This window comes from Macaca mulatta, chromosome 10 (assembly GCF_049350105.2).
Source record: "Macaca mulatta isolate MMU2019108-1 chromosome 10, T2T-MMU8v2.0, whole genome shotgun sequence".
NCBI classification, from domain to species: domain Eukaryota; kingdom Metazoa; phylum Chordata; class Mammalia; order Primates; family Cercopithecidae; genus Macaca; species Macaca mulatta.
In genome coordinates, this window is record NC_133415.1 from 91,437,552 (window position 1) to 91,450,703 (window position 13,152).

Sequence of the window (13,152 nt, forward strand, 5' to 3'; positions counted from 1 at the left end):
TTATTTTGGTTATCCTTTAGAGCAGGAGCTGGCAAACCACAGTGGCACAAGCCAAATGCCGCCAAGAATGGTTTTTACATTCTTAAAGGGTTATAAATAAAATACAAAGAGGAATATGTGAGAGATCTGTATAGCCAGCAAAGCCTAAAATACTTAGTACTTGATCCTTTACAGAAAAAGTTCGTCAGCCCTTGCTCTAGAAGCAATGCTTTAAGTGATTTCAGTTAGACTGGTGAGCATAATTAGTTTTAACAGTCTTGCTCCAAATAAGTGGTATGTATTATAGTTGCTTTTTTTCCTTTACCCCATAGCTGATTCATTGGAAAGTAACATCTCGGACCAAGATAGTGATTCAAATATGGATCTTATGCCAGGAATTCTGAAACAGCCATCCCTGACACTTGAGCTTTTCCCCAATCATACAGACAATCTTAATTCCTCACAGAGGGTAAGTTACTTTGTTGATAGGTCTCCAAAATTTTGTAGTGAAATCAGGGTAATTATAGAATCCTGCCTGAAAAGCTTTTAACCCAGAGAGTAATTATATCAGAGTACTGATTCCTTAGTAACTTAATTTTTTAAAATAAAATTCTCATGATTTTCTCTTTTTCAGCCTGCAACAGATAGTTTATTCTGAGACAGCCTTTGTGGATTCTCTTGATTTCACTATTCTGATCCCATACTTGATTCTCTCATCTGTTCCTTTTTAAACCAAGGTTTTAATTTTGTCTCTGAAATATCCACTAACGTTACTGCAGTAACTACATGTTTTTTATCTTTAATCTTGCAATGTTCATCTTAAACAAGTCTGACCATATAAATATAGGAACATTGTGGAGAATAACTCAGTGTATGGATAAATATTCTGAGTGAGGAACACAGCACTTACTACAAGAGGAGCTTTTTGCTTTTATCTTTTTTTTTTTTTTTTTACCTTATCAGCGAATATTACTTCTTTATCTGTGATCAGGTCAGAAGTGTAGGAAGATTGACTTAGAACAAATCATAACAAAGACAGAAGTGTCAGCTTGACTTAAAGGTGTTCCTCCATTGTACAAGAGTTTAGGTTGGCTTCCTTCCACAGTGAAAATTACTTTTAATGTAAGTATATACTTAAAAGAGAATATGGGGAGGTTTTTACCTTTAAAATTGATTTAGGAAAAAAAGGCCAGGTGGTCTAATAGTCCCTGGAGTAGACTGATTTGAAAATCAGGAGTTTTTTAAAGGTTTTACAGAATACAGTTTAGAGATGAGCAGTCAGTATTGCATGGCAATGCAAGATTTTAGCCAAATCTAATACTTTAAAAAATTTTTTTGTTTGAGATTTGTGAACAGAACTAGAATTCAGTGGTGAGCTGCCTATATTTTCTGAATGCCAGCATAGTTATTCCTTAGAACCCAGATAAAGCACCATGTTTTTGTTTCTCACTTATAGTATACTTTGCAGACACTAACAAGCTAAAAAAACAAACAAACAAAAAAGCAAAACCATATGGTTATCTCAATACATGGAGAAAACACAGTTGACAAAAATTCCGTACTCATTATGAGAAAAGTTCTCAGCAAACTATGAATAGAACTTTCTCAACTTGATACAGAGCATCTACTAAAAACCTACAGCTAACATTATACTTACGCATTATACATTATTCTTGAATGCTTTTCCTCTGAGATGGAGGACAAGGCAAGGATGCCTGTTCTCACCACTTACATTCAACATGGTAGAGGAGGGACCTACATAGAGAAATAAGACAAAAGGAAACACAGTACATAGAGATTAGAAACAAAGAAGTAAAACTGTATGTATTTGCAGATGACATGGTCATGTAAGTAGGAAACCCTGAGGAATCTTTTTTTAAATTCACTAGAACTATTGAGGTGAGTTTAGCAAGACTGCAGGGAAAACGTCAGGGTGTTGGGCAAAATTTTAAGATAACCCCCAGCAACATTTGCCTGCGTACAATGTCCTCTCCTTGCATGTGGGTAGAACCTGTGAATATGATAGGATAACCGTGATTATGTTACATTATTTGGCAAAGGGATCTTGTGGGTTTAATTGCGTTACTTTGAGTTAATCAAAAGGGAGATTTTCCAAGTAGACCTGACCTAATCACAGGAGCTCTTTAAATCTAGGGCTAGACGTCAGACATGGAAGAAGTCAGAGTCAAAGCTAATTAGGGGCCTTGATGCTAAGAAAGTAGTCTGTGAATATGGCCAGATATCTGTCACTAGTTTGGGAGAAATCTCTTGGTCTGACCATTTTCTGTGAATGTCAGAGTGGATACAAGCATCCGGGGGACTTGCCATGGACTCTGGTCATCTGGTAAAGACATGTATATTTCTGTGCTAATAAAGCAGTTTTAATTTTAAAATTCACCTCAAGTATGAGATTCTCTGCTCTGTACACATGAGCTTTGTTTAGGGCTTTAGCACAACTTAGCTCTGCTGCATGCCTCAAAAGAAGTGCAACTCAGGGTACCAGTTTGCTAAAGGGGAGCCACACAGTCCTGTTAACCTTGCAGTGAAACTTAGAGTTGATTAGGGTGGCGGGAAGCCAGAAGCACACTGCATGATAATGAAGGCCCAGACAACTTGTTTTTCTTTCTACTGATGAGAAAAAGGAATTAAGCATAAATTGCAGTAGGAGACATTTGTTCTGGGATCTGGGAATAACTTGCTGATGGGACATTTTAGAGATGAGGATCCCCAGACAAGTAGTGATGTTGCTGTGATGGGGAAGCATACTGCTTTCTGGCCCTAATAGAGATAGACTCAAATCCTTTAAGCCCTCATTAAGATACTGCGTGTAAATTTTGTTTTTATTAATGCAAATTATTATTATTCAGTATTCCTTCCTTGTTTTTTCTTTGACAATTTTAAGCCTTCATTTTCTTGTCCTAGGTTAAGACTGATGAACAGGAGCCAAAGAAGTGCTTTGTTGCAAATGTATACATGTTTTCCTAAAGTGATTTTCCATGACCTGATACTTATATCACTGAGCACCTTGACAAATGAATGACTGGGTAGTTTTATTAAGCCAGTTTTTTGTTGCTGTTGTTTTTCCCGCTCTCTGTCTTCTTCTTCATATAGCTCAGTCCCAGTTCCAGAATGAGGAAGCTGCCTCAGGGTCGCCCTGTTCCTCCCCTTGGACCTGAGACAAGAGTTTCTGTAGTCTGGGTGGAACGCTATGATGATATAGGTACTGTATGAGGACTTTGTCCATAAATAAAATGACAATATATGACAATGACTTGCTAAATGTCTACAGGGAATGGGCATATAAGCAGGGTGTGGCCAGGAGCTAGTCCTGGAGTTCAGCAAGCCTGGGTTTGCACCCCAGCTCCACTACTCAGTTTCTTTAAGCCTTAGATTACTCCTCTGTTAAATCCTGTTACTTTTTTCATAGTTGTGAAGATTTGATGAGACTAGTAGATACAAAGCTTTTAGTTATTCCTGTTGGCATCACAGTCAGTGGTTTGTTGCCAGTTGGTCTCAGCCATCCCAGGACCTTTGGAAAGGGGAAGGGGAAACGCTTCGCTTACCCTCTCTCCACCCACATGCTCTACTGTCTCGTTTTAGTATAAAGCTTAGTTTGTCCTTAAGAGTTGCCCTCTGGGTAAGTTTCTCATGATTTTTACGTAAGCAACATTGAGCATTAGAATTATATACTTTGCCTAAAATCCCATCCAGCCCAGAGTTTTTGGGAAAATGTGATAGTTACTTTTCAACAAAGCCCTCAAAGATCACAGAATGTATTTTCTAAAAACTCTTTGCTTTAGATGAAATTAGCTAAAAAAATGAGAGATGATTTTTTTAATTTGTAGAGAATAATTAAGATGATATTTCAGGACAGCACAATCCATATATTTGCCACTCATTTATGTGAAGAGATTAGAAAATAAGATTTCCTGTTATCTGTTTGGGAAAATGAGGGAGATATTAATTATAATGCTATTATTTTCTTCCAGAAAACTTTCCCCTCTCAGAGCTGATGACAGAGATCAGTACTGGTGTGGAAACTACTGCAAATAGTAGCACTTCACTGAGGTACACTCTATTTGCTTGAATTTCAACAGCATGTCTTTTTTTAATATATTGATTGCAGCTTAATAAATAAAGAATTATGAAACAAAAGAGTTGTGGACAATTAGAAATAAAAATAGGGAAAAAAGATCAAAGAAGTTTGTATACAACATACAAGGTTATCAAATTATTATAGCATGGACTTTTTTTTTTTTTTTTGAGACGGAGTCTCGCTCTGTCGCCCAGGCTGGAGTGCAGTGGCCGGATCGCAGCTCACTGCAAGCTCCGCCTCCCGGGTTCACGCCATTCTCCGGCCTCAGCCTCCCGAGTAGCTGGGACTACAGGCGCCCGCCACCTCGCCCGGCTAGTTTTTTGTATTTCTTAATAGAGACGGGGTTTCACCGTGTTAGCCAGGATGGTTTCGATCTCCTGACCTCGTGATCCGCCCGTCTCGGCCTCCCAAAGTGCTGGGATTACAGGCTTGAGCCACCGCGCCCGGCCAGCATGGACTTTTTAAAAGCCACTTTATTGAGGTATGACTAACATGTTAAAAGCTATACATACTTAATGTATACAACTTGATGAGTTTGGAGATAAGTATATCTCCATGAAACCATCACAACAATCTGTTCCTGAGCACTTCTACCATATCCAGAAGTTTTCTCCTGCCCACTTAATTCATTATTATTATTATTTTGTGATAAAAACCACATAACATAAGATCTGCCCTCTTAGCAAATTTTTAAGTATACAATACTGTATTATTAGCTATAGCCACTGTACTGTTGATCTTTAGGACTTATCCTTCATAACTGAAACTGTGTACCACCTTTTGGCCAATACCTGCCCATTTTTTCCCTCCTTCCAGTTCCTGACAACTAGCATTCTACTCTCTGCTTCTCTGAGTTTAACTATTTTAGATTTGTCATATAAGTGATATCATGTGGAATTTGTCTTTTTGTGCCTGCCTTATACTTAGCATAATGTACTCTAGATTCACCCATGCTGTCACAAATGGCAGGATTTCCATTTTAAGACTGAATAATATTTCATTGTATGTGTACACCACATTTTCCTTATATATTCGTCCATTGATGGATATTTAAGTTGCCTCCATGTCTTAGCTATTGTGAATAATGCTGCAGTGAAAATGGGAGTGCTGCTATCTCTTTGAGATCCTGGTTTCAGTTCCTCTGGATATATACCCTGAAGTGGGATTGCTGGATCATATGAACATTCTGTTTTTAATTTGTTGAGGAACCATACTGTTTTCCATGGTGGCTGCACCAGTTTACGTTTCCACCAACAGCATACAAGGGGATTTCCTTTTCTCCACATTCTCGCCAACACTTGTTTTCTTTTGGTTTTTTTGAAAATGACCATCCTACCTGGAGTGAGGTGCTATCTCATTATGATTTTGATTTGCATTTCCCTGATGATTAGTGATGTTGGGTGCTTTAGCAAGAGTTTTAATAGTAAAATTAATTGCTATTTTACAGTTATCTAGAGCAAAAAGAAAAATGGAGAAGTAGAGGCAATTTAATATTAATAAAGACCGTAATAATAGGGTAGCAATATTAGATTGAAATAATGGAGTTAAATTGGCCAAAACAATGTGGCCAAATAGCAGCTAAAATATCCTAAATCATATGAGCTAATTAATGGAAAAATGTTTCTAAGCGAAATGTAATACTAACTTTATAATTGGGTTAAAATTTCTGTTTTACCTGCCCATTCACAAGAAGGATAAAAAGAGAATAATCTGATTCTAAGAATGGTAACAATGTAGTTGTGTAGGCTTTGTAGTTTTCAAGGTTTGCTTGCTTGTTTTTGGTTTACAACTAAGAGTTTAACAATTATTTTCCCTGTTTTATTTGTGGGATAAAATAGGTTCAAAGAGGTTATTCCTTAGTATCACACATCCAGTAAATGCAGGAGAAAGTTTCCTGAATCCAGGCCTTTGACCCCAAATGCATTGGCCCTGCATCTCTCTCATCACAGAGATACCCTCAAACTTGATATTTTTAAGTTCCTTTTAGTTATGTGAGCTGATTCAAATTGCATATAAGATGAATTTATTCTAATATTGTTAGATGATTGTTGTTGAAATGAAGTCAGTAAAGATGATTTATTTTAGCATTATCATTTTAAATTTCTAAAAGAGGGCAAGTCATTCTTAAAACTTCCATGCTTTTTATGCTTTGGTGTTTTAAAACAAATTACAGGTATCTTTATGTTCCAAATACATCAGTATGCATCTGAAAAGTCAGATAGCTAAACATAACATCACAATAATAAAGTTACTAATACTTTCTTAATATTATCTAATAGGCAACATTCAAGTTTCTTCATTTTTACTAAAATATTCTTCACAATTGGTAAAGAATTCACTCCAGGACTGTATACCTGGTTTTAATTCCTTCCATCTCTTTTAATCTGGAACAGTCCTTTTTTCTTTATGACACTAACTTGCTAAAGAAGAGACTATAGAATAGTTATGAGTAGACTTTTCTAGAACTAATTAGAAGAGACTTACCATATACTGTCTTTGTTGTTTTCACCTTTTTTTTTTAATTTAAAAAAAAAAAAAAATTGGGCACAAGGTCTCACCATGTTACCCAGGCTGGTCTCGAACTCCTGGGCTCAAGCGATCCTCCTACCTCGGCCTCTCAAGTTTTCATCTTTTTAGGTCAAAGGTTGTAATACAATTTGACAGTAAAATGTATATTTTATTGGTAGATTAGCAAAGTTTATAATTTATCTTGGGGACAGAATTACTCGAGGATTGATTTTTCTTTTTCTTTTTTTTTTTTTTTAATGTCTTGAAACACTGATTCAGTGTTGCTTTGGCCAAAATCACCTTACCTATATAGAAAGAAAACTCATTGGGTTGCAAAAAGACCTCAACATGTGGCATCACAAATAACATGTCATACTAGATGGGTTGGCCGATCCCTGGTATGTAATGAGTAACTCACCCCTCCATAGAGGCAGTTGCCGACTTTAGCATCTGCTGCCTGGCCAGAGGCTGTGAGGGCTTTGGCCCTGCCACAATGTGGCCATTTATCACCATAGCCGAGAAGGATACTTGCAGCTGGCTTGGATTAATGGCTCTCCCAACCTCCTTCCCCACCCTGAAAAAAAATTATATCAGGGATTCCTGTAATGGGCCAAAGCTGTGTTCCTGCTTCTGCTCTGGGATTACCAGCCTTGACTATGCTGGAATTCCCTGTACTCTGGCTGGCCACATTTTTGTTCCCTACAAGAAGAGGAACTAAAGTGAAAGTCCCATAGGTGGTTGCTAGATTCTTAACTCCATGCAATAGAGTTCTCTGGCCTCTCCTTCCACCCAGTGTCCCTAGTGGTTTTCCAGGTATATATATTTTTTCAGCCCCTTTCTGTTAGCTTAGAAAGCCTGAGCCAGTAATGAACCTTTAGGACCAGGTGTTATAGGGGGCAGCAGCATAGATTCCCAGAAAGCACATTCTGAGCAGACTGACCCCTTGGCTTTTCTCATACCACTGCCAAGCAACAGGTCCCTTTAGTAATCTTAGGCTGTATGTGGGGGACTTCAACTCTTGGGTGTCTGAGATAAAAATTTTCTTTTCTTAAGATCTACGACTCTTGAAAAAGAAGTTCCTGTCATCTTCATCCACCCTTTAAACACTGGATTATTCCGGATAAAAATTCAAGGAGCCACTGGAAAATTTAACATGGTCATCCCTCTTGTGGATGGGATGATTGTCAGCAGGCGAGCTCTTGGTAAGGTCTTCATATGTGGCTGAAGAGTTACATTTTCTTTCTCTTTATCATTTTTATAAACCAAAAAGAAGTCAATATAAGGAAATGGTGATAATTACTTAATAGTTTCCACATGTAGGAAATGGTCTGGCTCTTGTTAAAAACGGAGCGTGTTTTGTTCTTTTTTAATCTGTCCTTAATCTAGTAAGTGTAAGCAAAACCTCACCAACTTCTAGTATTAAAATATTGAAGACAGCTGTTTGTCATCCAGGACGGAAAATAGGTTCTTAGACTAGATTTTTATTCTCCTTTTCCTGTCATTGTGTGTTTCTTGTGGCAGTTGTATCTTGGCACTATGTCTATCTCTCTGGGGATGGGAAGTTTGCAAGTTGAATGAAATAGTTTGAGTATGCGTAGGGTAGTTCACCTGAATACTTACAGTTCACCTACCTAAGTGACTAGTTTTTAACATTTATTTTAAAACTCTCTATTTTCAAGGCTTTCTGGTGAGGCAGACTGTAATTAACATTTGTAGAAGGAAGAGACTGGAGAGTGACTCCTACAGTCCACCCCATGTCCGCCGGAAACAGAAAATCACCGACATTGTCAACAAGTACCGGAACAAACAGTTGGAGCCAGAGTTTTATACTTCACTTTTCCAGGAGGTTGGACTCAAGAACTGCAGTTCTTAGACCCCTGAATTTCTAAGACTGTTGAACTCCAGTTCGGGAACTGTAACACAGCAGAACAGTTTGATAGGTGATCACTGTATAAATAAAAACAAATCACTCCCAAGAGCTTACTGTTTAATCACCAGAATAGAAGAAACACATTATAACCCATTTGATAGAAGACTTCGGGCTGTCTAGTGAAATGGGCTCCCAGACACAATCATATTCCTGCTGATCATGATGATATACATTTTAGCCATAAACTTTCTTTTAAAGGTGACAATTTTAGTTAAACATAAGCCTTTTGAGGAGAAGGGCTTTTATGCATCTCAGTTAAACACGTGCATTGGTAGTATCAACAAATTTGCAATATAGAAGTTGAAGATAGTTTTATACCTCACTTTTTAGGAGGTTGTATTCAAAATTAAAATCTTTCTCAGAATCTTCCAGGACATTTAAAGACTCATGTTGATAGCATGGAGGAGAAGGAAAGAAGTCACAGCCTTCTACTCACTTGTAGGTCTTGTCATCCAGCTGTCACACTGACAAAAAGAAAAGATGATACATGTTTTTTGCTCAGATAAGAAGCCTGACATTAAAATATGTCATATTTTTTTCTCCATATTTCAAAAAGTTGTTCTTCTCATCACTGCACAGATCTGTCTGAAAGCCTCAGTTTCTGGGCCACCCAGGAACAGATCGGAAATGGAGCATGGCCTTGTCCTTTAATGGGGATACAAATAAAGTTTGTGGGGTTAAAAGTTTTAAGATAGCAGTGATACCCCCACTCTCTCCATTGTTGTCCAGCGGGGTGACATAATGACAGGTTAAACATTTGTGATTCATTCATTAAATATCATTTAAAGAAATGTAAATTCACAATAAGGGTTGAAAATTATTTGGTTTCATCCATTGTCTCTTATTTCAGGACCAAGCAGCAAACTGCAGTAGTTTATGAAGGATTCTAAAATGGGGTTCAGGAATAGCCTCTCAGCGCTACTAATTCAGATCTCCCAGAGAACTACTGGATTTCCTCATAATTGACAAACATGAGTGACCATCTCTTTGGGTGGCTACTGTTAGAAATGGCTGTTGTTGTCATGTTTTCTGGACTTTGCCAGCCAACAGATCCCTGCCAGGTTTTGGAAATACTTCTGTTACCTCGCTGCTACTTTTCTGCAGGGATAAAACTTTTGAGGTGGCCAGACCCAGAACATCCTTACAAGGATTCCTGTTACAGTGCTACAGTATACACTGCTCATTTATCCTATTCTCATGTGCTTTCTTCTTTAGTAAGATTATTTTATGTTAAGAAAATAAGTGATATTTAAAGTCCAAAGAGAAATGATCACAGTTGTGTAAGGGGTGTTTCCCCCCTTGAACTCTGATGTCAGTAGACTGTGGGTCAGAGCTGCGACGATCTGTTTGGTTTGATGTTATGGTGGGTTACTTAGGGGGCGGGGATAGTGTGGGACCTAATTCCCTGTGCACAAGTCTCTTATTCCAGAAGTATGCATTTTGTCATCTATAAGCAAGAAATATGGGCATAGCAGCTCTTGGTTTAAAGTTTGCCATAACCTGTTCTTCATGTTTGTTTTAAGCTCAGGTAAAGATAACCTCCTCTTTCTATGACTCCAGTTTCCATTCAGGTTATAGTATTATTATTCAATAGTTGATTTTCTTTTTAAGCTGGGCAATAAATTGATGTTTCCAGATGGTAGCGTGGGAGAGGGCATTCGGGATAAAGATGAGCCAATTCTACCCTAAAAAATGTTCTAGTGGTTCACAGGAACAAGATGAGGTTTAATAACTTTCAAGGTAATTCTAGATTGACATTTTGAGGGGAAAATGGGCTCTTGTTCTAGTTGAAGTGAGCAGAGAAGGCTATAAATTAACATGTAACTTACAACATTGCAGAGGTTAAAAATAACTGATGTAGATGTACTTCTTCAGTATGATTCTTCAGATCAGACTTTTACCTTTGGCATAGTTAATTTCAGAAAAATATGCTGTGTGTGTGTATGAGGGTTGGACTTGCTGATCCTTCAGTTAGGTCTAATTTCTGGCAACTCTTTGTAATTCCAATGTATTTGATACGTAAACAATGATGTTGAATGCATTTGTGATCTGGGAGACTCCCTGGTCTTCCAGGGAAGGAGGGATGTACAGCCCCTGAAGGCATGAAACTCCCAGTGTGTACAGAGCCAGTGGACTATGGGATACCCGTACCGTACCTTACCAGGCGCTGGTTCCTTCTGCTCAAAATAACATCTGCCCAAAGAGGGAGTGCTAAGAACGCTTAACTTGTCAGTGGGACTCGGCTGGCTCCTGGAGGGGGTCTGTGACTTCAGGTATATCAACACCGATGCCGGGGGTAATTTTTGTCCCATCTCTATGGATCTGAGTTCATGGTCACTGTGTTCACCCACTTGCCTGTGTTAAAAGTCACTGAGTAGAATAGCACCAGAGGAACATATTTAGCACCTAATATTAATATTTTGTAGTCCATTTGATAAATTTGCCAGCATATGTTCTAGCCTCTGGGGGAAAGCCAGGACCACTTTTGTCTGTGGCTTAAACAGTTCAGTTGCTGTATCTGTTGGGTGTGCCAGGGGGTGGATGAGTGTGGCATTCTGTGAAGAGGAAGGTGGTAAGTAAGGTTGCCCTTCTGCCTTCTTAAGTTGCAGGAGGGAGCTTTTCTGCTCCTCTCTGGTTGGGAGCACTGAGGACAGTGAGGAGGGCTTTTACCTTGTTAATCATTTCCTTATTTAGCTAGCTTTCCTTTTTGTCTAGGGCTTCCTCCTGAGACCCTCTTCCATCCATTGGGCCTTTGAAAGAACTAATGAGACACACACACACACACACACACATACATACACATACTCATGCACATTTTCCTTCATTTCCATATCCTTTATTTCAGGGCAGCCCATTTTCCTCTGGATTCATTGATAAATACAAATACCCACACCTTTGACCAGTATTGTTGGTTACCTGCAGGTTCTGTGTATGAGGCCTTCATGAATGGTTACTTTCTCCATACACTAGGGAAGCATTTGTCAGTCTTCAGACTGGGTTCTAGAGAGGCAGAGTCATTTCTTCTGGAAGGTGGAGCTTTACCCAAAGTGAAAGTTAGCCTTGCTCAAAGATGTGTTTTGTGGTAGTTGGTAAAAAAGAAAGAAAGAAACACGTATTGGAGGTAATTTGACACTCCTGCTGGCAGTAGTTCTCTATTCACCATTTTAAAGCCCATTCAGGTTCTGTCTTCCTGAAAAGAACTGATTGCTGTGTTTACATGAAATGACGATTGATTGGAGTCAGATGGTCTGTTTTAAAGATTTCCATGACAGCCTCTTTTCCTGAGTTGGAGAGATTGGAGGTGGTCCATCCGTACGAAGTGGAATCAAACGGTGGGTTTCTTAGTAGCTAAAGAAGCCATGTACTTACAGTGTTTTTCTCAGAATATCAACTCATGTTCTTCAGATGCTTTTCTTTTTTTAATGATGAGGGAAAATGTGTAATTTGGGATTCCACAGTGCCTTGCATATGGTAGGCGCCCAATAAATACTTGTTGAAGCAAACCAAGTTTCCCAAGTCCTCATCTCTTACAGTGACCAAGACATCTTTCTCCTCTGAAGGGGTTGGCAGTTGTGGCTAAAAAATAAGCAGTGTCATTATTTGCTTGAAATCATATATACAGTTTGTATGAATTTCAGTATGTTGCCAAGACATGCTCTTTTTCTTATTGTATTTTCTGTAAATATTTCTGGCACTGAACTGTAAAGTAAAGGCAAAGTGTAAATATGAAGGTGTACCCGTGCCCCTTGCCTCCTGTGTTTCATCTTCGTCGGTTAGGGAAGAAGGTCCAGAGGTTTGTTTGTATTTATGCCGATCCTTTGTCCAGAAGCCCATGGAATATTGAATGTAATACATTTAGTCAATTAAATTTTAAGGAGATTCTTATCTAATAACTGTGTGTGTGCTTTTGGATACAGGCTGGGGGTTTACTCCTACACTGGTGCTGTGAATTTTACCCTTCCAGGGGATGTCTGCTCGGCTTTGGCTGCCCTTTATAATTTAGATCTGTAGTTTAATTGAACATTAAATGAGTATTTCATGAAATACTCAAAGTTTGATTAATTTTTAAGAAAAATATTTGGCCTTCTCTGCTGGAAGGAGCTTGTATAATTAAAACACTGCCAATAGAGGCTCACCTTTCAGAGGCTGGGAATTGCTGAGGAGATAGATACTTACGTTATGGGAGTGAAAGTGCCGGCTGTGCCCTCTGCTTGCAGAAAATTTGAGCCCTACCAGGGCTAGACAGTCAGCAAAGTGGGGAGATGCAGAGATCATCCCCTGCTGCCCACTGCCCCCTTTGTGTAGAGCATCTTGGAGCCAGATGAGCGCCTTCAGGCCTGGATCACACATAGAGGAGTGAATGGACCACTTGAAACAACCATGAGAACCACTGTGGTCATGCCTGTGCCAAGAGCTGCTGACGTGTGCCACCCTCTGAACTGTGCCTGGGACCTGCCTACCTTGCAGTGTCTGTTCTGCCCACTCACAACAGGACCTCCAGCTGGGCCTAGTGGCCAGGGAAGCTGACCACAATATCCCTGTTTTGGTGTCTGGAAAGGTTTTGTAACCAGAAAAAAATGTGTGCTCAAGCCTTTCCCAGCTATGCTGCTCAGCTCTCTGCGACCCCAACCCCTTCAGG

General features: G+C 39.0%; 1 protein-coding gene across 12 annotated transcripts in view; it reads left to right on the forward strand.

The window, feature by feature from the left end:
- Window positions 1-12,403, forward strand: part of RALGAPB (Ral GTPase activating protein non-catalytic subunit beta) — a 110,003-nt gene extending 97,600 nt beyond the window's left edge. For all 12 annotated transcript variants that reach the window (XM_015149027.3, XM_077951801.1, XM_015149029.3 and 9 more), the window contains 5 exons: window positions 312-448; window positions 3,091-3,199; window positions 3,969-4,047; window positions 7,637-7,785; window positions 8,263-12,403. In XM_015149027.3, the coding sequence (XP_015004513.1) occupies window positions 312-448; window positions 3,091-3,199; window positions 3,969-4,047; window positions 7,637-7,785; window positions 8,263-8,456 (668 nt within the window). In that variant the 3' untranslated portion in view covers window positions 8,457-12,403. The remainder of the gene's footprint in view (window positions 1-311; window positions 449-3,090; window positions 3,200-3,968; window positions 4,048-7,636; window positions 7,786-8,262) is intronic.
- The last annotated feature ends 749 nt before the right edge of the window (window positions 12,404-13,152 follow it).